The sequence below is a fragment of the Python bivittatus genome, unplaced genomic scaffold (genome assembly GCF_059951505.1).
Source record: "Python bivittatus isolate LINGU-HERP-01145 unplaced genomic scaffold, Pbiv_v1 ctg000400_np1212, whole genome shotgun sequence".
NCBI classification, from domain to species: domain Eukaryota; kingdom Metazoa; phylum Chordata; class Lepidosauria; order Squamata; family Pythonidae; genus Python; species Python bivittatus.
In genome coordinates, this window is record NW_028277073.1 from 3652362 (window position 1) to 3676748 (window position 24387).

At 40.3% G+C, this 24387-nt stretch overlaps 2 protein-coding genes across 5 annotated transcripts in view; one reads left to right on the top strand and one right to left on the bottom strand.

Annotated features, from left to right (window-relative positions):
- The window catches only part of MYPN (myopalladin), an 84572-nt gene extending 72543 nt beyond the window's left edge, over positions 1–12029 (top strand). For all 4 annotated transcript variants that reach the window (XM_025163350.2, XM_025163349.2, XM_007423143.3 and 1 more), the window contains 8 exons: positions 672–893; positions 2132–2281; positions 2534–2616; positions 2772–2898; positions 3465–3672; positions 4588–4753; positions 5483–5616; positions 7267–12029. In XM_025163350.2, coding sequence (XP_025019118.2) covers positions 672–893; positions 2132–2281; positions 2534–2616; positions 2772–2898; positions 3465–3672; positions 4588–4753; positions 5483–5616; positions 7267–7436 — 1260 coding nt within the window. In that variant the 3' untranslated portion in view covers positions 7437–12029. The remainder of the gene's footprint in view (positions 1–671; positions 894–2131; positions 2282–2533; positions 2617–2771; positions 2899–3464; positions 3673–4587; positions 4754–5482; positions 5617–7266) is intronic.
- A 1502-nt stretch (positions 12030–13531) lies between these two features.
- ATOH7 (atonal bHLH transcription factor 7) lies at positions 13532–16951 on the bottom strand. Its single transcript, XM_088144310.1, has one exon. It carries the CDS (start codon positions 16636–16638, stop codon positions 16207–16209), a length of 432 nt encoding a protein of 143 aa, XP_088000436.1. The 5' UTR covers positions 16639–16951; the 3' UTR covers positions 13532–16206.
- Positions 16952–24387: the final 7436 nt, after the last annotated feature.

Genomic DNA, 24387 nt, shown 5'->3' on the forward strand with positions numbered 1-24387 from the left:
GATCTCTTTCCCATCAGAACTGCCCCATCTCCCATCCCAAAGTGTCCTTTTAGATGGGTGAAGTGTACAAGGCTGGTATGAGTAACTTTGCTCATGCCCCCTCTCCATTCCTGGGCTAGTCTCTCCCTTGCCCAAAGAGCAACCAAGAGAAGAGGCAAAAAATGGAAGGTTGAGAAGGGCAAACACATCCCATGTTATCAGGATGGGTATGTGAGGATAAATGTGGACTGTCTGAAGAGAGTGATTAAGGGGTGAAAATATTGGATGGGGTGGACATGCCCTATGATTTCCCCTATCAGGCAAGTAGCATTTTGGGAGGGGGAGAGTGGTTTCAATTAAGAAAACTTCATGGGGAAAGTTGAACATTGTTCTCCTTGTTCCAAGATCTTGATTAAGTTAGTATGTAGGGTGGGGGCTACAACTGTTATATATACAGTGGGGAGATTCCCAGTAAGGATGTCTTACATTTTCGGTGCAAGATGTGCCTCAGGCTATCTGAACTTCATCCTGCTGACATTATTATCCACACAGCGGAAGAGGAAGCAGACATCTACATTCACTTTTGTTGGGCATGTACACATTTATGTTCACTTTTTCTTTTATATTAGTTCTTGAAATATTTGTTAGGCTCCAGTGAGATATGTAGACTTGACTGAGCTATTGTTTTGCAGGAATATAAAATTTCCAACTTTGAGCAGAGATTGATGAATGAAATAGAGTTTCGGCTTGAACGTACCCCAGTGGATGAATCAGATGATGAAATCCAACATGATGAGATCCCTATGGGGAAGTGCATTGCTCCAATTTTTGACAGGAGACTCAAGCATTTCCGTGTCCTGGAAGGATATCCAGCTACTTTCACTTGCAAAATTGTTGGAATCCCCGTACCCAAGGTAAGGCATCAGAACACTAATACTTCTCAGCAATTTCTCATGTCAATTGCTTTGATCTATTCCTACAAGAAGAACTTTGCTGCCATGACATTTATGCTTGCAGAAAGCAAAGGAAGCTCGCTATGAATCCTCCCCCCACAAAAATCTACTTTGGAGGGTTGGGGGCCATATAGATGAGCAGGGCAGATGACACCAGAAGACTTAAGAAGCAGAAGTTGCTGTTCATTGCTGGATCAGAGTCATTTATGTGAACAGAAACAGATTTTGTTGGCAGAAAGGCAATCTATGCCCATGACTATAAATATTATTTTCAAAGGATACAGTGCTGCAGAAACCATGACAATTTCTAATTCCTTTTAAATGATAAGATCCTGCCTCTTAGGTTGAACTATTGTGTTTTAGGGTAGCTAATACAAATTGGCTTCTGTGTTTCACTTCCACTTCATTTTTGCGCTTCATAGAAGAACAGGAAGCACATCACAGTGTGTAGATCCTTCTTTTCCTTAATTGTACACCAGAAGAAATATGATGTTCAAGGAAAGCATATGACTGGAGCCATTGCCCAGATATGCGATGGGGAACCCTTTCCCAACTTAGTGCCATTCCAACTCCCATTATCTCCCTATGGGGATGGCTTTTGTCTATGGTTTCTGTGGATCATAGGATCCAAAATCTAACACACTTGGAGGTCACCAAGATGGTAAGAGGAACCTCAGGAATTCTTTTTACTCAGTAATTATGATAACAGGGAGTGCCCACTATTCAGCTGCCCAACCCTCCAGAGAGTTGCAGGAGCCCACTCAGTGACTGGTGACATCATCAGAATGGACAATCTTCTGGAAAACATTGCTTTTTCCCACCAGGATTTACAGATGGGAACGGGAGAAGAAGATGTCTGAGAGGCCAACTTTTTCCACCCATCCCAAACACTGGATCAAGGAGATTGGGGAGCTCTGGGGGGGCCCCACAAATTGTGGGATCATATATACATATGGTTTATGGACTGCATTGGCCCTTGGTTTCAGAGAATGGTGTCTAGCTGTCATGCAACTAATTTATTCCAAAATTTAAACTTGAACTGGGAATCTATTTGCTGTAGTGTTCAGTTTCATGCAATCCTTTTACTCTGAAATAAATAATCCCAATGAATTCAATGAGATTTTCTTCTAAGCCAATGTGCATAGGATTACAGCCTTAAATACAATGCTACAATAGATCTTTCTTTAAAAATCCATCAGGTATACTGGTTTAAGGATGGCAAACAGATTTCAAAGAAGAATGAGCATTTCAAGATGATTCGAGAGGCTGATGGAACATGTTCTTTACATATTGAGACTACTACAAATGATGATGATGGAAACTATACGTTCATGGCTGCAAATCCACAGGTACAAATTCCTATACATATTGCTTAAGCTTAAAAGATATGAGGAGAAGCATACATTTTTGAAGGTCCATTTTGATGATTGATTGATTGATTGATAAGTGTTATCAGTTGAAGTTCACTCTTAGCAACAATGGCAATAACCATTGTTGTCTTATTTCTAAAAATCAGCCTTAAATGAGGTCTAGCAATGAAGACTGAAACATGCATGGTAAATGAGCCAATAATGTTTCTTTTCTCTTACGTGTTCTGGCAGGGGAGAATCAGCTGCTCTGGTCGTTTGATGGTTCAGACTCCTCCACTGCGTGGTAGATTATCAACAACTATTCAGTCTCACAGGTAAAAAATAAAACATAAAATAAAAAGGACATCTGATGCTAAAGTATAGAAATCCTTAATTTCTAAACAGTGAAATGCAGGAAACCATGCTTTCTAATCCAAAAGCACTTCTTCCTGCCAAGCCTATCCAATATTCTGATGTGTTGGAATTGCAGGGGAAGGTCCCGTATACCAGAAAGAGATCGGGAACCTGTACAGGAACGTTTTTTCCGGCCATATTTCCTGCAGGCACCTGGGGACATGGTAGCCCATGAAGAGCGGCTTTGTAGACTGGATTGCAAGGTATTGGGGTCAGGGCACTTTCTTGATTTACCCTGTTGCATTATTATTTGCGGTACTATTTGCTCATATTCTCTAAGAACACAAGCACAACCAGGGAGCTTTCATTTGAGACAAGTTAAGGAAAGCGACTGGTGGATTCCCCTGGCTTTACAGCAAATGTCAGTCACCGGCATGAAGAACATCCATCAGTTGCTCTCATTAACGTGAGTTCAGGCTGTGGCACAAGCTGCGATGATGCATATGCTTATTTTTATTTTAAAGCTTTAATATAGAAGGATATGTTCTTTGTCATTCAGCTCACACATCACAGGGAGTGCGCTTGGGGTTTGTTTGGTGCATTTTTGTTTGAACCCAACTATTGTGTTGAATAAACCATGGTTAATTTAGGCTTATTCAACCAACTCTGGCTTACCATAGTCCTTGAGCCAGCCCTATAACATGATTTCTTTTCCCTGGTTTCCACACACCCCTTGTTCTACAAGGACAATGGATTTTAAAAGATGCAACCGATAGGAAAACGCCATGTGACTGCATCACTTGCTTACTGCTGTTTTCTCATCTGTTAGGTGAGTGGATTACCACCACCAGATCTGATGTGGCTTCTGAATGGCAAGCCTGTGTTGCCAGATGCCACTCACAAAATGCTGGTCAGAGAAAACGGAGTACACTCTTTACTTATTGATCCTCTCAGACAAAGCGATGCAGGAATCTACACCTGCATAGCCTCCAACAAAACAGGACAAAATTCATTCAGTTTGGAACTGAGTGTTGTAGGTAAGTCTTTATTAGGTGTTCTTCTCCACCACCCTGAGCATCAGACTCTTTGTGTATTTTACTAACTAGAATCCCCCATGACTGAAAATTGGATCATATGAAAATGTTCATTATCTCAGTTGATTGTGTACCACGAATGGGGAACTTGTTGGACTTCAAAACCCAGAGCTTCTCCACAGTGGGTTGGATGGCATTGAGAGTGGGCCAAAACTCAAGCCCTGATGTCCTCCAGCTCTGGGGAGAACAATTGTTAAGGTGGCCAAAACATCTGGAGTACTGATATAAGAAGTTTACAGAGCTCCACATCTTTCCCAGGTAGAAAATACACAGCCTCTGACTAATGCAGGAGTGTAGAGGAAGGGGTCACGGAAGAAAAAAAGTTCCTCAGATCTGGGAAAGAAGAAAGCATGAGAAAGAGACTCAGAACAGCCCTGCCTTGGCTCTGTGGTCCTAAAAATGGGGCAGTGATGGTTTTGGATAGGCTTTCAAGATTCCGTTTAATATACCCTTGTAACAATAAAGTCGCATTCCTGTTGTCTGTTTCTCGACCTGGCCTACCTTGATGGGCTGACAAGGAGATAGGACTCTAGCAGGACTTTGGCAAGAGCCGTATAGGGTCAAGGTGCACACTGAGTAGACTGGATGTCCTTATTCGACAGGCTGGGTTTGGCCAATAAGCCATCCCTTCTCTTTCAGTCTAAGGGACAACACATGAAAAAAAAAATGGGTTGGCCTTTGATTAGATAGTTACAGCCAGCCTTGACTGTTTTAACACACAGAGAGATATGCACACTCATAGTGCAGACACCCATCCCACACGCAGAATTTTTTACAGTCTACCAGACTACGTGGTACAATTTCAACCATTTTAAGGCCGAAAAAAATTACATGAGCTTTTTCTTTCTTCTTTTCCAGAGAAGGAAGTTAAAAAAGCCCCAGTGATCCTAGAGAGATTACAAAACTGTGGGGTGCCAGAAGGACATCCTGTCCGATTAGAATGTCGAGTAATTGGAATGCCACCCCCAGTATTTTATTGGAAGAAGGACAATGAAACCATCCCCCCACACAGGGAAAGGATGAGGTGAGCACAGTTTTTTTGGAAAATGGAATGAAATGTTATTTTCATTTGATTGTCTGAAAATGTGAGATGTCAGACTTTATTGCCCCAAACTTTTAATTTATTTTGCATTGAACATGTAGCACTTTTCAGCATGCATAACTCTTGAAGCAGTTCATAACCAACTTTTGAAACATTTAAATATGGCTTCTCTATACCCCATGTCTCTTCCTATAAAACACAATGAAAATGCTTTGGTAAGTATGTGGTAATAAATACAGTTGAAACTCCTTCTGCTGAAATGCAGAATCCCCAAGAGCAGGTAGAACCTTTATTTATTACTACAGATCAACTGTAAAGTCCTGTTGGAGACACACTGCGAAAGGATGAAAATGACGTATGCTAGATTTTGTAAAACACAGTGGGTTGAAAAACTCTAAAATATATCAACATTTACTTAAAGGAACTGCTTACTTAGTATTACTGGCTATACACAATAAGCAAACGTGTGTGAAACAAGACAAGTGGGTCAAATAGTTCAAGAGGTTTTGGGATCTTCCACTGCAGAACATCCAAGGTGATTGATCAATGAGCTAGGTCTATCTCTACACACACACACACTGAGAGAGAGAGAGAGAGAGAGAGAGACATAAATACCATGTTTCTGTTGTTTTCTTGAATGGTTTTAGTAAAATCCTCCAGCATGTGAAACCTAATCAGAAATGACACTGAGATCATTTTATTTTTTCTTAGTATGCACCAAGATGCTACAGGATATGTTTGCCTTTTGATTCAGCCTGCCAAAAAAGTAGATGCTGGCTGGTACACGTTGTCTGCGAAAAATGAAGCTGGTATTGTCTCTTGCACTGCTAGACTTGACATATATGGTAAGTGGCCATATGGCTTTAGGGATAAATTAACAAAATATATGATATATATGTGATCAGTCTCAACTCTGTCATCTATCCTGTCTTCCCATCATGGCATGTTTTTCCACTTGGAAGCCATCTTTGTCAGACTTGACTTCTTTCTTGGTTTAGATATTGTATGTCTTATCTGGTTAATTTGGTCAGGGGAGATGAATCCTGTTCTAGCTGAGTTGAGATCCAGATATTTCTAGGTGGGTCATGGATAACAGAATAAAGATTTTCAGGCAGTAGAGTCTTCAATAGCTCTAATAAAACCCAACGCTCAGTTGAATCCTTATATTAATAGTTCCTTATGTGAGCTACATGAGGGTACATAGAACTTGCCCAAGATTTTTTTAAAGATAGATGAGTTTATGTATTTATTATTTACTTATTTCAATTTAGGCAGTTCGCTGATACAGTAATAACATAAAAACCAATGCAATCCTAGAGCTGCGTTCCTAAGATTGTTGAAGTTTTGTAAAAGATGCTGAAGTACAACTTTCAGAGTTTTGTCCACTAGCTGCCCTGATATTATAAAGTATTTTGGGATGCATGTCTAAGATTGCAAACTCTTTCATTGCTGCTACATACAAGTTCATTGCCTCTAAAGTTCTTGGAACTGCTGAAGCAGCTGGACCAATCCTTAGAGAGTAGAAGCAGAAGCTAGTCATAATTCAAGAAAGATCAATTCAATTCTGTAGGGAGTTATTTAAAAATTGCAGCGAGGGGGGAAACTGCCAGACCACAAACCAGGTGAGACCCATCATACCTTTGGGTCTACCAGCAGCCTTCCCTTCCCTTCCTGACCTTGTCTCTTTCTAGGGGCAATCAAGCTGGGGGAGAGATTCCATTTGCACATGGGGGTTCCTCCCCCAAGTACATAAAACATTAATCCAAGAAATTTTCCTTGGGTAAATGTAGCACTTGACATTTAAAAATGATCCTCATTCCTGAAAAAGATATATCCTTGACCTACAGGTAAGGTTATTCCTGGGCAAACTTTATTGAAGCATCAGGCAGTGATTCTGTGTTTGCTTGTTTACTACTCTTTGTTTACTGCTCATCATTTATGATAGCAACATGAAACATGAACACAAACATTAAAAGTTTAATACCATATAGTGACATTCTTAGCAGCGGTCAGGAGCAAATGCATCAGGAGGAACCAAAATTCTAGGTAACGAAGTGTGCTTTAAGAGTTTATAAAACTGAAAAGAGAAGATGCATCTTTGAAGGCAAGATGTTCTACACCGTAAGGAGCATCAACAGGAAGGCCTTTGCTCAAGTAATAGCCCTGAGAAGTAAGCCCCCCTCAGAGATTTCAAGGGGTTAGCTAGCGCATGCCAGGAATGGTGTTGAAATAAATTCTGGGGCTCAAAATCATTTAGGGCATTATAGATTGACAGTAATATATTAAAATAGGATTGGAAGCTTCCACATTATTCTAGCTAACTGAAGTTCTTGGAGAACTTCAAGGGCAACCCCAGTTAGCACACACTACTGTAATCTGCCTTAAATTTTCACTTACAAACTAGGGGTAACTCTTTTTACAGCCTTTACAGTATATATGACCTAAAAGAGATGCTTGATAGTTGTGCCCTACGTTCATGTAATTTTTTGCTCCAGCCCAGTGGCATCGACAGATCCCTCAGCCAATCAAGTTTCGCTCGAGTGGCACCCGATATGCAAATCTGACAGGACAAGGACTCGACATTTTCTCTGCTTTCTCAGCTCTTGAGAATCCAGCACGCTTTTCATCTCCATCCCAGCCTGTGGTAGAAAGTGAAGAACTTTAAAAAAAAAAAAAAAAGATTCCAATCCTCCCTGAAAATAAAGAAATACTAGAACTGTGAAAAGGAATGGAAGGTACATGCTGAGACATTTAAGGTTTACAAGTAATATAACTGACTACCCGCAAAGATGTTGAGATACAAGATTTTAGTACAGCATCGTACTCTGGAGTCATTGTGGTATAGAATATACTGGAACAAATTCTGTGCTGTGTTATTTTTGTTCCATGGGTTATGAAGAAAAGTGACCTAGTTTTCAGCTGTTAAGAAAAGAAAGCTGTGGCCATTTTTCCTGCTTGGATTTCAAGGCAGTAAACAGGCACTTGGTCAAGATTTGGATAGCTGTCTGAAAGGAACCAAGAAAGACATTGACATTGATGGTAATCATTCTGAAGAAGGATAAACCAGGGGCATCTGGAAGGAGAAAGGGGGTCAAAAAAGTCAAGATGGTGGTTTCCACCACCCCGCCAGGACACCACCTTACTTTCTGGATCCCCTGCATAACCCCTGACCCCCTGATTTTGAATACAGTGTTTTAAGGGTGGCTGGTGGTCACAACACAGAGATCAAATGCCAGACAATGAAACCGTGACTTATCAGTTTACTAAGGGTTCGTACAAATGAAACAGCTAGCAAACCCAAAACTAGATATGCATAGCATTTCAGATAGAAACTGCTTCTAAACAGTAGAATTTTTTTAAAAGTGTGACTCTATACTCATGAATCTTGCACTCAAGGAGGGTTCTTAATAATAGTGTTGACGCCTTGGTCGTTAGGGCTGCAGGCATACGCTTACCTTAAAGTAAGCCCACTCAACTATATGAGACTTACTTCTGAGGGATATGTATAGGATCATACTGCAACTAGTTATAAACAGCTTATGTACCACAAAGCCCATATTATAAAGTCACCCCACAGCTCCCAATGGCATATACATCTTGAAGCATGCTTATTTTTTCTTTTTCCATATTTAGAATTCAATATATGAACAAAAACAAAAATAACTTCCATGTTGTTTTTGTTTCATTGGCTTTTAGATAGGAATTTATTTTCCATCTTCCAGAATTCTACATACATACATACATTTATCAAAATGGGTTAGGATGTTATGACCTTCTCTTTAAATTATAGCCTTTTTGCAGACATGGTTGGGTCTGGTTTATTGCATTTTCCTTTTTTTTTTCTGACTTGGAAATAATCCTGCTTTCTTCACAACAGCGCCACCTCTATTCCCCCCCCCCCCATTTTGAGCACCCTAAATAAAAGTGTACAGAGAATAAAATTCTTCCATAGATGATACTCACTAAACAAAAAGGAGCTCTAATCTGGTCCAAAATTATCAATCAAACTTCATTCATTTTGGATATTGGTAGAGCTCCATATTTAAAACAAATAATTAAAAGAGGTCATAAAGCAAAGAGGTTTTGTTAGCATATGATTTAAATCAGTACATGCAATTAACCAGTTTTACTGCATTTCTGTTTTTATTCAATATTCTAAATGAAGACCCACTAAAGCTAGAAATACATATTAGCATGTTGTTTATGCTTAAAGCTATGGCTCAGATGTATGATGCTAATTTCACTGCTAGGGAATAAATCTATTTCCATCAGGTTTGCCAAAAACCTTTGTAAAACATGCAAAATAGGTATTATTAGCAGTGAATAGTCACTTGGCTATAACATTTAAACAAAGTCTCAACTCTTTGAAAAAACTATAGCCAAATTTAAATCTAACTCAGGATTTAAATATTGTTAACTTTTGCACTAGCAGCAGGAATTCACTGACATTAATTATGCCATTTTGTAATCCAATCCTTCAACAATAGCCAAGCATATTTTCTTCTTGGGAGTGTTTGGGTGAGACAAAAAAAAGATCTTCTAGGAAGCTGTAGTCACAACACATTCAGAGTGGGGAAGCCTGGTTTTAAATAGTTTTTTTCACTAGCGTCCTCCGTGTAGTGGGGCTATAGTTACCAGCATGCTGAAAGTTGTAATCCCCATGTAGCTGGAGAATTCAAGGCTGAAGAAACCATCGTAAGAGGTGTGTGTTTTAAAAGTAAATCTGAATGAAGATACTGTTGATGCTGGGAATAACGTTTCTGTCACTTCCATACCATCCTTCCTAGTTGTCAGAAGTTTGAATTTTGATCCCAGTAAGGCAGATTGCTCTGGAAAGCATCTTCTCTGCTTTGTTATAAATAAAGCCGGAATCTAAATCTGTTTCTCAACCTTGGCAACTTGAAGATCTGTGGAGATCATGCTGGCTGGGGATTTCTGGGAGTTGAAGTCCACAGATCTTCAAGTTGCCAAGGTTGAGAAACACTGATCTAGATTAATGCACTATTGCCATGAAATCAAGTTCTGTTTCATTAAAATCCCAATTGCTCTTATCGAGGCAATTCTATCTTCCCAAGTGAGCAGAACGTGGGAAGATTCTTCTGAACTTTGATCAAGAGAACAATACCTTGTTCCAAATGGGGATGTAAAATTAAAGTTCACTTTGGAAGGTTCATATAAAGAAAGATTGCAGATATCCCTTAAGTATTATAAGAAATGCTGTTCCTGTATCCAGGTAGCTTAAAAAGAAAAACATTGGCAGAAAAAAATATATGGCAACAAAGATGCATCTCGGCAGCAGAGGGATTCACTGAAGTCGTGTGACTCCCCAGAATTTGGTCAAAGTTTACTTTCATATGGAAAATGCTCCAGAAAAAAAAATTGAGTATTCCTGAAAATTCAGATGTAAACTAATGAATATTACTGATTATCTAAATGTAATTGTCATCATGTATTGATGTACATTTGCAAAAACATATATATCTCCTGCAATACAGGGAATATATATGTTTTTTCAGACTTAATGGTTGTCAATATTCAGAAAAATTTGGACATTTGCATAATGACTCCTTTGAATTTGATCAGTTTTGGACTCAGTGGAATTCAGCCAAGGCAAACGTTAATTCAGTTTACTTGATATATATAAAGCAGCCCTCACTTGGTATGTATAATTGATATCAAATCAACTGAGTAGGTAGATTTATGTGAAAAAAGACCATTGTAGCCATTGATATTGCTGAAAGACATGACAAATTCAGAGTTGCGAGAGTTTTCTTCTTGCAGAAGATAGTTTGATTTCTCTTTTTATTTATTTCATAAGCCAGAATCTAAAATTTGCACTAGAAACAAGTTCTTTCATCTTATGCAGCAAAAGTCATTCCTATAAACTTCCACAAGGAAAGAAAGCTTATGGTAGCAAAATAAATCTTTATTTTAAAATCCTTGCTGACTAAATGAGGATGCCAAATGGATATGTGCTTCCAAATCAGGTAAGCGAGAATAAAGGGGTTTCCAACACGTCATGGAAGAACATTCCCCATCATAGTCAATTCCTCTCCTCCACAAGCCATCCTGTCTGCTTCAAGGAGGTGAAGGGCTTTAGAACAAGATGGGGGGAGAGACAAGAAATACATGGCTTGAACGAAAGTGGATTCAGGATTGAAGGTAGCCCAATAGGTTTCTACAGACTATATCCACATTCTTCTATTAATATCTTTATTGAGATTCTGGTTCCTTTTCTGAACACGCTAAATTCCAATAAAAATTTTAGAGAATCCAAAGGACTCTAAAAACTTTTTTTTTTTTTTGTATAAGAGGATACTACAAAGCGAGGAAAATGCTTTTGTGTTTTGAGATTATTTAATATATATCAGCCCCAAACTTCAGATATCCTTTTTCAGTGAAACGATACAGTATTGCTGTGAAAGCACAACTTCAGAATCGTAACAAGGGGAATATTCAGCAGAAATATTAATGAAAACTTGAAAAGTGGATTCACTATAGACAATCCTGGGAAGTCACTTGGAGTCCTCATGTTTCTCATATAAGTCAGCAATACACAAATCTAATAAATGATAGCACCATCGTCTTCTTATTTCTGATGTACAAATATTTTTTTGAGAAAAAAAATAGATCAATTGATCCACAACTGTTTTGTTGGAAACTCTTGCTTGTGTCAGAGAAAGGCACAATATGATATATATGAAGAACTGTTGTAACAATGCCAGCAAGACACAATTCTGTGGAAAAATGATTTCACCTACCCAGTTTAAGCAGTACCTGAATTAATATAGAAGGGAAAGCAAATGAAACTTTCTACCTGTTAAATGAAGTATGTGTTGCACAATTCAATGGCCTTATATTCTACCAATATGAAGTTGCTATTTTTCCATTAAAATGGGGTTTTATCCTGGTAATATATAAGGTGCATATCAAAGAAGGGAGGGGAATGAATGGAACACTCGAAAGTATATTCTAAATGCATATAAAGAAAAATGCCTGACTGTTCAGCAAATGTGTTTTCCCTCATCCATTGAATAAATGCTTCAGAGTGGCATTATACAAGTATCTCTTTGCCTGTGTCCCTGGGGAATTGTTCTCCAAAATATTACAGAGCCAAGGGCTTTTTCTGGTTTGCCTTGCAATTGCAAGTGATGATTACAGATTGCAGCTGATGAAGATGGCACGGAACACTTATGTTCTTCCTTAAGGAGGTGATCCACACCCCCAAAAATGGTTTCCGTATGCAGATCTGAACACCGTCCTGCTGCCCTCAAAACCTCATGTCCGGATTTGCTACAGAACCTGAATTCGGAGACATTCTGCTAGGATGCTTCATTGTTGCCTCCATGAAGAAGAGCTATACCATCACCAGGAAACATGTACTCTGTTCGTCTTGCCTGCTGCTGTCCTTAACAAGTCAGTAGCTCCTCGTTCCTTTTTCCCAACAAGATATGAGGAATGATCTCTGCATTATCCTGGCTTCGTCCAAGGTATTCTTTTATCTTGTGTGAAGCAGCAAAATCTTAATCAGATTTCTGATGTGATTTCATGGTAAATTTAAGCATTCCCTTGAGTCAAGCACAACTCCTGGTGACAATATGGATGCATCCAGGCAGGTTTGGGGGCAACAGCACAGAAGTGGGATTTCCTTCTCTGGGGATGACTTTCGGCTTCCCACTCTAACCTGTAGCCCTGGAGTGCGATGGCGGCCTCTGCCACCAATGTACTAACCAGAAGCAACCCTTCTGAGCTTTAGAGTCCAGATATAGTTAGCTTAAATAATTATTAGCTATACTAATAGGAACAAAACCTGGTTTGGGGCATAACTGCAATTAAATTTGTTTTAAATAAACAATTCCCATTAGAGAAACAAATTTGTCTGTTTTTTTCATCCACGTATTGAAAGCACCATAGCAGAACTTCTGCTGCTCATTGTTTGCAACTCATCTCACTATTGTCTCTGACAAAAATAAATTTTAAAAAAATTGAATGGCTAATTGGTTTGGGTTTTTTCCTTAAACCATTTTTATTCAGAGGTGACAGTAGGAGCAAGATCAGCAAAACTTGTATGTCTACAGCAGCATAAGAAGATTAAATGCCGTTAATCTGCTTGCAGTCTGAAATTCTTCCTTGATTCTTAGCATGTGTGAATCACGCAAGGAGGTAGACTTCCCGTCCCTCTTAATCCAGATTCTGCAAGCAGCTGAGGAAGGCCAGAAGGGATGAAAATGCATGCTTTGTTTAGCCCTGGCTGGGATAAGGGAGAGGCCGGAATATTGTTCTTGCAACGTAAGAGCAATTGCATTGTTCTGTCCTGAACATGCAAGATGCTAGCAACAGGAAGACTGGACAATCACTAACTTCGAAGGTGTTTGAGAATTTTGGGGGGGAGAGGGGGAGGGTTGGCATCAAAGAAAGTGGAGCGAGAAACCCAGGGCAGCAGACCCAGCCCCACTCAATCCAATTTACATCATCACTGAACTTAGGTTGGGGCACAAGAAGCCAATCCACATTTAAAGCTGAGTTTTCAGAAGAAAAAAGACGCCTGATAGAATTTCTCCCTAACTTGGATTGCCTTTCCCATTTTAACATCTCTGGCTTGCCGGCTGCTTCAGGACTTTTCATGTGTCTTATCCCATTTGTTTGGTCATAAAGCTTCATGGGAAGTACCATGAAAGATTGTTATGTCACCTCATAATGGTTTAAAATATATATATATATATATATATATATTTTGCAAGGGGGAAGGAGGGCCTCTGTCCCACATTGACAGCTTTTGGCACCGCTGTCAATCAGCTGGTGCTGCCCAATCACTTCAGGAGGAGGGAGAAGCTGAGTAGATTGTCTTTTGTGCTGCTACCCACAAGAAAAAGGAGTGTGTTTCCCTGCTGCAGTTCCCTGTCCTGATTGCAAATATGGACTGGGGTCATAGCATCATCTACATGCAGAACATTTCCTCATGAGAGGAAATTAGCTTTAGCCTTTAAAAAATTATTTTAAAACATAAAAGTTCCATAATACTGTTGCTCTTCAGCCTCCAGCAGTCAGGAATGCCCCCGGGGGGGGGGGCAAAAAAGTCCATATTGTGGCCACAACCATGCAGTCAAAGATCCCTTTTTTATGTGTCTCATGACAGAAGGCTAGAGCGCAGAGTCCCCAAGGTCACCTAGTCCATCCCCAGCTCAGGGCAAAGTATTGTAACACTAGATGCCAGTGTGGCGGTATAAGGTACCCCTCAAACACAAATGAGCTGCATTCACTACCAACCCTATAAGACCCCCCCCCCCCAATCCATGTGAAATACTTAAAGTGCCCTTGTAACAGGACATTCACAGCAAGCTGAACTGATCTGAGCGGCGACCAGGGAGGAACCAAACAGAAACCAGTGGCCCATGAAACGACATTGTTCATTTTCACTGACCAGATCTCAGGGATAGCAGAGCAGCACGCTGAGCGAGCAGGAAGAGATAACTGACAAGGAGGTCACCCAGATGGGATTATCAAAAGCATTCCCATGCCACGCTGTAATTTACCCGTTCTCTGCCTCTCTTTGTCTTGTCTTTGTAATAGGTGCGTAAGCTGTGGTTGTTCTTTTGTTCAGGGCTGCTCAGCAAGCTGCCAGTGCTTTTCTGGAAGGTACTTAGTAAATTTATACTGTATCTTCGAACTGATTTGGTCGATTTAAGGGAGCCAGGTTTGGGGCACACGCTGGAGTCCGTGGGACAGACGATTCTGTAAAGTGACCCATTGGGCACTGCCAGTATATTGACTTTTGTCATGTTTCAGGTGAATTGGATTCTCACTCTGGTCTTGAAATCTGTATGTACTCTACCCCTTCCTCTCTTCTTTATTAAATAATGTTTAGCCTTTTGATAATGTCTGGGGATGGCGAGAAAGAATCTGTCATTTTGTTTCAGCACATTGCTTCAGGCAGGAATATACCCACGTCCCATTGCACAAACAAAAATCCATGAAATCAATTTCTTGCTGGCTCAGAGAGCTATGGAAATCAGCAAGGCACATGGCTATGGATTTTAAGGGGACCTGGGAGAAGAACCCCCGAGCTGAGCCTGACTACCAGCAAAACTGCTTCTTTTCTCAGCAACAGGACGGAAGCGATTTGCCTGGAAATGTCCACTGGCCCCCTGCACAATACTTGTTACCCAGTCGACCTGATCATGCAGTTGCGGCCAGCCAGTGAAACAAGGGAGTGGTCCTCTCTGCAGACATCCTTGACAACAATAATAATTCAGATTTATGTCTCTTTTCCCCTGGGAACGCAGCCATTTCTACTCCGATTTTATCCAGAACAACAGTCCTACAAAGACGGTTGGGCTAAGGGTGACTCTTTCAAAGCCACTTGGTTAGTTTCCATGGATGAGGGCAGACTTCAGTCTGCTTCACCCAAGTCCTCGTCCAACACTTTAATCATTTACACCATAATCCCTCCAATAAAACCAGTGCGTTCCTTTTTTATGTATGTTACATTTATTATCCAAAATCTAAAGGAATGGTCAGAACTTTTCCCCTAGAACATATCAAATTCCCAATATAGGATGCCCGCTACTTTTAATAACAGACATTTGGTATGGGAAAAATGTGTTTATTTATAGTTTACAAAACTTCTTACAGTGTAAAAGAAATGCAACAATGTAAAAAAACAGGCTTATTATGAATCACAAACTGTAAAATTCTATTTTCATGCAAGCATCTTGTATCATCATGGACTAATCTTCCAGGTAGCAGCATACAGAATATATAAACACTCTAAGTACTATATTTGAAATTAGCTCCGTTCTAGGTTTACACTCAGAGAAATTGTGAGTTGTAAGTGAAACTTGCACAGTCTGATTTAGAAGAACCCATAATGGCAAACTTACAAAGTTTAAGGAAGTTACTTCTCTGAGGACTAAACAATATCATTTCTATTTTCTGTCATATACGATTAATAAAGAAACAAAATAAAATACACTGTCAATTTAAGAGTTAATGAAGATTTGAATGTCTAATCATCCTGGTTACAACTTCAGTTACATTCTCCAGTAATTGAACTTGTCCAGGCCATATACAAAACTGGATTAATTTTGTTGTTGCTGTTGTTATCCTGCCTTACTTTATTCAATGTATCAGAGTGAAAACAGAAGGCATGGTAGGTAAGACATGTATAACTACAAAAAAAAAAAAAGCAAAATGTCAGAATTATGCAACCTGAAGATATTGTACATATTTCACAGGTAACCACTAGAATGAGGAAAAAATGATCCGCCCCAACAGGCAGCACATGAATTAGATCAATTGATTCTAAAGATGAGATCAACTGAGATCAAGAGTACAACTGAAGATTACCTGATGCAGCTCTTGAGTTCTTGTTGCCACGTTTTACAAGAGTGAGAAAACCAGCCTGTCCCAGATCCACAGTGATCTCGTTGTGAAACTTAGTAGTGATCAGGCTGGAAGTGGAAAAGTCTGGGTGCGTAGGGATCAGTCTCCACGGCCACCTTCTGTCCTGTGCAAGCGTGGAAGTGCTCCTCGTGGAAGTTAATCCAGCCTTTCTGTGTGCTGTACCTTTCGGCCTCCGCAAGGATCCTTGTCAGGGCCATGATGTAACTAAGCGCCATCTGAAGAGTCTCGTACTTGGAGAGCTTTTTGTCTTGCCCCCACTGGGGGACCACTTTGCGGAGGTGGTCAAAGGCCACGTTGAGGCCCTGCATTCTTCTCCTTTCCCTCGCGTTCGCAGCCAGCCTGCGCTTGGCGGCATTCTCCTGGCGTTCAGAGCTGGCCTTTGCCGCACCGCCAGGCTCACTGCTGCCGTGGAAGTTTGCATCCCCACAGGGAGTCACCTTGGGGTTTGATTTGCAGGGTTTCATGGGGAAGCTTTTGTTGAAGCCAAGGACTGTGTTAGCAGACAAAGAAACGTTTACAGTACGTCTTTAAAAAACAAAACAAAAGGCTTTCCTCAAATTCAACAGGATGGGCTTATTTTGAAAAGTAGCATCTTCCCAAATTACATAATTCACTAGGTAAGGAATTGTCCCCGTTTTGGCCAAATCGAGAGGGAAACCTGGGGCTCTCCTCACATTTGCTTGAATCTTGGTCGTCTTCATTTCTTCCCGTTTGGGAAAGAAACAAGCAGCATCTTTGCGTCCAAAGGTTCCGATTTAAAATGGCAAGAAAACTACAGTGAGTGCCGAGAGCTCATTGTACCTCAAAGAGTTTCAGTGCGTGGCCTATAAAGAGAACCTGTCTCCCAAAGGACTGCTTGGTAAGGCAAAGCAGAGAGGGAGGAAGTTCTAAGAGAAACCCTCCGTAGCAATCTCTCAGGTCCGTGGTGAACCTGAAGCGAAGAGAAGCAGAGGAGAGTCCCCTTGCCTCTTCCTCCGGGGCACTGAGACTTCATAAGCCAGAGAGGTCTTTATAGAAGCAACAGCAGAAGCTGAGCAGGTTGCCGCAGGTGGGTGGGTGGGTGGCCCTCGGCTTCTCTCCCAGCACCTTGCTGCCCTGGGAACGGGATGTACGTGCGCGTGCACAAAAAGCCCTTCCAAGAAAATCCTGACATTGCAATCTGGGTCTGCTGAAAAGTCTCCCAACGCCATGCCTGTCTGGCCTTGACAACTTGCCATCTGGAGCAGCGTCTGGCCTGACCCCACAAGAATCACGACAACGAAGCAAAGGGCCTTTTTTTTTTTCAATGAATCAGCTTCTGCCGCTCAGAATGCTTGCACAATACTTTTAAGGAATGGGCTTTTATGGTATTACAAATGCATAAAAAGAGGGAATTGGCAGCCTGCTCTCCAAATAATAGGATATTTGTCACATATGTATTGACTGCAAAATGCATATTATTTTCTAAAGAACAAACAGAAACATTTTCTTTTGTACTTTCACAGACACACATTCATCTTCTTGAAAAGGCACATTTTTCACCTTTACATATTTCTTTCCCACTTGAAAATGTGATGTAAGTTTTAAGGGGAAAGAATATAGTTTCCAGACTAATTAACTATTGTTGAGTACTTATTAACAAGTCATGTTTTCATTCAGGCTTGTAACATGGTATTTTGATCTAAAACTGTGGCTCAATTGTTCCAGTTATGACTCCAAAACATCACGTGATTGCAAACAGTTGATTAAACCTTCACAATGACAACGAAGTTGAATAATCTGAAAACAATAGGATTCAATTGAACATTAGTGGTCTCCAGCATGACAGATGTCAAGCCCAGCCTGTTAAGCGTAGTTATCCCGTTCTTAATATTCTGGTTCCTAAATGGGCTTGTTGGGGAGGGGGGAGGAGAAGGCTAAACATCTACCTTTTTTCTTAGCCAAATTTCAGCAGCATTTTCCCCATTTATGAATGGCACTGCCCTGGTTCCCACAAGATAATTCACATATTCCTGTTTATTTTTATTTGTCTTCCATCATGTCAAAACCCTGCCTTTAGATTCCATACTGTTTTCTCAGTGAGACCTGTGGCTGTGGCTGGTCGTGGTGGTTATGTGTAAAAGGAGAAGCTTCAGGAAAGACATGAAGCTGTTGATCTTTTTGAAGTCTCAGACTGGTGTTTAATTTCCAGTGAATCTTCTTTGTTTCCATGTGGATCAGTGGCTAATCAAACTAAAAGTCTTATTGTACTTACTCCTTCCTTTGTTGGACAGGTTTCAAGACATATGATTTCCTCATAATAGTTTCATGAAAGCTCTGCACATACTGAACTGCTAAATCAAATCCTAGCTTACTGGCAACTGGAAGTTTTGGGAAGGATAGGCTGCAAACGAGTTATTAACAACAAATAAATGGCATAATACAGTAGTTAACATGGATTTTAATTAACATAGAAGGAACTTAAGGAAGTGAAGGAAGAAGAGAAGAATTTGTGCTCCAAGGACTGATCAGAATATTGAAATGGAAAAACTAATCCAGTTTACTTTATTCACCCTAGCTTTAATGCTGGAATTTGAAATTCAGTATGTCTGGCAAGCATCAGGTTTGAGAACATGGGGCAACAGGATCCACATTTTCATGCACCTGAGGAACAGTCCTACAAACAGCCAGTGTTTAGTGCCAAGGAAAGTGTTAAGGAAAGGGAAGGTCTTAGATTGGTGACCCAGTGGGGTACTTTGGACCAGTTACTTTCTCTCACATACAACTTGTTATTGTTGTAAAGACAAATGAAGGGAAAGCTATCTTGCATGCTATCTTAGGCTTGAAAGCAAAAAAGTGGGATAAAATTAAACAGCAACAACAATGCCAAGAAACTCCGCTAACATAATACACGTGTTAGAGTAGAGATCTGCAGGTAGGAGAAAGAAGATCCTAATCACAGAATTAAAACACAGTAGTTTTAGAATTGATAGGTAAGCACATATGTGAATAAAACTGATTTTAAATCCCACTGTGCACACCGATATTACATTAATTGTTGAGATGGATATGTTCTATGGGCAGAAGGATTTAGAAAAATTCTGTATAAGGAAGCAGAGAGGCCCAGTGTTTTACAGACATGGTGGGCCCAGCAGGAGAGGCAAACTGAGGGTCCCATCAGTCAAGGAACGTCATCGTACCAGACCCAGAAAGCAGGTTTTTCTGTCATAGCACCCACCCTTTGAAAGACCATTCCCCCTGAGGTCAGAGTGGCCCTAACACAAATGAAAATAAAAGCAAAAGTTATAAATCCCATTCACATCCATTTGCAAAAAAAGCTGTATGCATAAAAAGAGACTAAATATCTGGTTATTATATTTACCAATAATTATATATATTATATATACAGGTAGTCCTTAAGTTATGACCATACATTCAGTGACTGTTCAAAGTTATGACGGTGCTGAACGAAGGGACTTATAACTGGTCCTTGAAGTTCCAGCCATTGCAGCACCCCCACAGTCACATGAACAAAATTCGGGGGCCTGACAACCAGCTCACACTTATGACCAGTTGCAGCATCCCATGGTCACGTGATTGCCATTTGTGTCCTTCCCTGCCAGCTTCCCCCAAGCAAAGTCAATGGGAAGCCAGCAAGGAAGGTCGCAAGTCACTGGGGTAAGTCTTTAGCCTTTCTTCACTCGCACACACCATGCCCTCCTTCCCCCTTTCACTCACACGCACCCCATGCTCTCTTTCCACAGCTTCCTTGCAATCACATGCACCCTTATCCCTCTGCGGCAACCCCACACTCCTTATCTGGGACTCCCTCTGCTTCCCGCTGAACGACTGCACATCTTGGATCACGATGACAACCAGGACTGCCTGGATTACTGTTGCAAAGTGATGCGGTCGCAACAGCAATCCTGGTCCCAACTGCAGTTGTAACTTAAGGACTACCTGTATATAAAAAAGTGAGACTAAATAATATGAACTAAAATCATTTAGTTCAATTTTAAAATAAGAATTCTTCCAAACTGTCAGTTTTTTTAGTGAGCTGGGATATATTTTAATTTCCTAAACAATAATTCCAAGATAATTTAACTACCTTAAGTGCAGGAAAAACTATAGCATTCCTACCATAATTAGGACCAGGTCTTTGCTAAAATTTCAAGAGTGCTACATAATAACCTTCTAGTTGAGTCCATAATGTTATTCACTTTCACTTTCACTCCAATTCATTATGAGAGTTAACAAAATGTATTTATTTATTATGAAATTTATGTCTCATCTTTATTTTGTGCAACTCAAGGCAATACACATAATGTTCCTACCCCCTATTTTCTGCACAACAGCACCCCTGTAAGGTGGGTTGAGCTGAGAGAAAGTGATTTATTTCATTATAATTTCTATGAATTGTCTCCAGAGAATCTCTTACAATATATATTGAATTGTTGTTGTTGTGTCTGACTCTTCGTGACCCCATGAACCCCATCCCGCCAGGCCTTCCTGTCCTTCACTGCCTCCCGGAGTTTGCTCAATTTCATGTTCACTGTGTATATTGAATTACTTTGTTTCAAACGTTTCAAAGGAGAAGATGATAATTTATCAGATTTTTTCCTCTGGTTGCCAGTACATCTGCTTGATACACTTTAAAGAATATTTGGTGCTCAAAGCTATTAATTGCTCAAGCTCCAGATAACCAACCTAAAAATATGCCAAGTTTCCAAAGGGTGGTTCAGGGTTTCTTTTACTTTCTTTTCTAACTTTCTAACATGCAACTGATTCATTGTTCTCTCCAAGAAGCAAAAGTCATTGCATTAGCCTGTTTAAATGTTTTAAATGTTTCCCAAACACTCCCCGATTCGTTTGCAAAACCGCAGTTTGGAAGAGGGGAAGTTGATCAACAAACTGAAAATCATTTAGCAACAACATATTAAAATACTACCTTTCTCTAACTGAGGCTTTTATTTATAAAACCAGTGACAACTACAAGGGCAGAATCAGAAATTGGCCGATATAAAACTTCTAAACTAAATTAACCATTAGTTCAGATGTTAAAAAGTAATCCAGTTTTGAACATGTGCATATAGGGTCATAGTAAAGAATATAACTGCTTCCATATATCAACCGAATTAAATTCCCAGATGTCTGCATGGAAAACATTCTGACTCTGGACTATAAGGTTTTTTTCCCCTTGAAATCTTATTCTGATCCAGAATTAAACTTAATCCAAAATTAAAGTCCCCAGATACTTACAGATGTGGTCTATTTGTAAAACAATGCTATAGAATATCAGATTTACCTTTAATTGGACAATGAACATTTATTTGCCCAACAATTGCTATTATTATCAAAATTATATAATTATAATGCCTTCAATGTCCAAAATCTCCTGTTCAACTATACATTTAGGGGAGTATTTCTTTATTCAAGTCAGTACCCCTCTGGGTGTTTTCAAATTTCCTGAAATTCTTTATCTCCAATTTATTAGACATAAAACTATTCCTTTCAACTAGTTCTTCCTTCTTCATCAGAGAGAGAAGAATCTCTAAAACTGATTCGTCTAACCTGGGTTGAAACTCAGCTGCAAAATGAGGATTACCTTGGGGCAAATTATTGCATTTCTGTTAGCCCAGAAGATTGCATGCAATCTTGGGTAAATCTTGGGTTTCTTCTATCTCAACCAACCCATGCACAGCCAGAACCCAGATGTGGCAGTTTATGTGTAGTTTAGCTGGGGCACTGAAAGCACTGAGGCTATATGAGGCTATATGGTACTTCCTAAGGCAGGAGTGTCTGCACAGTGTGGTCAAGATGGTGGCCACAATGGTGCCATTGAAGCTCTTCCCATTTTGTACATGCATTGAAGCTTCAATGGCACTGTTGCAGCCTCCATCTTGATTTTTTGACCACCCTTGTGGACTCCCTTACCATAAGGAGATTGGAGAGCCTCCTGGCAGATAGCTGGATGACTGGCAAGTATTTCTACTATTTGCCATACAAATCACATTTAAAAAGCTTCCCTCCCTACATTACTTTACATGTGAGAAACTAGATTTGATTTCTGCATGACAGTAGCCATGAACACAGTTGCGATGCTGATCACAAGGACCTAGACTGGGCAGACGTTGTTCTTGGCCCCAGCCTTGTCTCCAGTTGCTGGACCTCATGATTCAAGTAAAAAATAAAGTTAACCTATGAATTAGGGTTTAGCATTCTAAGCAATGCCCTAGCTCAGTGCTTGGCTTGTCATTCAGAGACACATGATCATAACAGTATTGTGCTGGCAGATGACACAGACCTATTATTTTTTAATTCCAATTTATCTCCTTGTGCAAACAGGCATAAAATTACAACCTTCCACACAGCATGCCTTATTGATTTCCAATTGGCACAGTATGCCAGATGTTGTTTAGTTCTTTGCTTTGACCTCCACTCATGACACTGAGAGCTTTTCGGCCTGGGTCGCTTCGGGTTTTCTCAGCAGGGAGGCCCCACCTTTGCCTGGGTGCTTCTAAGTAGGTCCCATATGTTCTGTGGTGGGAGGGCTTGGCTGATGGGAATTAACTCCGAAGGGGCATCCAGCGTTATGGCTTGAGAGGGCCCAGAAGATATGATGAATGCCCCCAATCTAATTAAATATTTTTGCCTTCTTCTGATAAGCAAAAGAAAATGAAGGCAAGGAAGGAAGGAATAGAGTGCCCCATTTGCAAGTAGTTGGACAAAGGCGATCCTGAAGTCAAAAAGGCATATTTAGTAAGCCTCTAATGCAGGGTTTCTCAACCTTGGCAACTTTAAGACGGGTGGACTTCAACTCCCAGAATTCCCTAGCCAGCCTTCAGCATGACAGTAGCCATGAACTACAGTTGCAATCCCAATCACAAGGACCTAGACTGGGCAGACATTGTTCTTGGCCCCAGCCTTGCCTCCAGTTGCTGGACCTCATGATTCAAGTAAAAAATAAAGTTAACCTATGAATTAGGGTTTAGCATTCTAAGCAATGCCCCAGCCCAGCCCAGTGAATTCTGGGAGTTGAAGTCCACCCATCTTAAAGTTGCCAAGGTTGAGGAACCCTGCTCTGATGAACCAAACCTAAATCTAAATAACATTTAAGTGTTTTATGAATTACACAATTGGTCCATCTTTGGGCTATTTCATTTATAGACAAGCTGAGGATGATTGGAAATGTAATGTTTATTTGACTTCTCAGCAGGAGAGCAGCAAGAGCAAAAAAATAAAAAAAAAAGGAAATGAAGACTTGTCCATTGAATTGAGAGACACCATGGCATTTTGTTGGTGAGAAATGAACTTTCTAGTCAGCATTATTTTCAGTATTTTCCTTTGCACTCACACACAATAGCAACACTCCAGCCCAGGTTAAAAGCTTTTAAACAGCAAAAATTTGTTTGTTACAGTTTCTGTAACCTTAGATTACAGATTTTGTACTTCCGTTTTGTTTTTAATTTTTTTACCTGGTCTGGTTCTGAACCATAGAACAATGCCCGCATTGGGCACCTGCTTAATACTGCCTGGATTAAGCATTATTTCTTTAGGAGAATTTAAAATTGTATATGAAATTGCTATAAGGGAAACGGCATGTTAATTTGGTGATTCAAACAGTGTTTGACTTATCTTTATCTATATAAGCACAAAGTGGCTAAGTAAAACAACCTGATGCTACCTGTGACATGTCTCAAATTTAGGAGGATGCACATAAAACATACAAGGACTGGAATGCAGATTGGGACCTTATTGTAAAGATGGCATTACTTTTTAAAAATATGAAATTGCATGGAACTTTATGCAAGCTTTCGCTTTAAGACCAACAATTAGGAGCTGCAGCAAATATTGAAATGTATCCAAACCATCAGCCAGAATGCTTTTCTTTAACCAGTTGCCTCTCAATTGTCTCCATTGGCTATTTGGGGTTCTCTCTGATTTTGTTGTCAAAGATATTTTTGGTCTTGTTGAAGGCTTTCACGGCCGGCATACGATGGCTGGTGTGGGTCTTCCGGGCTGTGTGGCCGTGGTCTTGAAGTTTTGTTTCCTAACGTTTCGCCAGCACCTGTGACCAAAACAAGCAGCCACTCAGTAACCCAACCCCCCCCCCACACCCCCAATCCCCCCTTCCCCCCCCCCCCCAGATCTCTATAAATACCCACAAAAGGGTCACTTCACCCTGGGCACAGAGAGAACTGCTCCTGTCTGTGCTCCTGCACTCTGAAGATGCCGGTCACAGGTGCTGGTGAAAT

Coding starts and splice junctions, on each gene's coding strand:
- ATOH7 (XM_088144310.1), bottom strand. CDS start 16,638: ATGAAACCCTGCAAATCAAACCCCAAGGTGACTCCCTGTGGGGATGCA.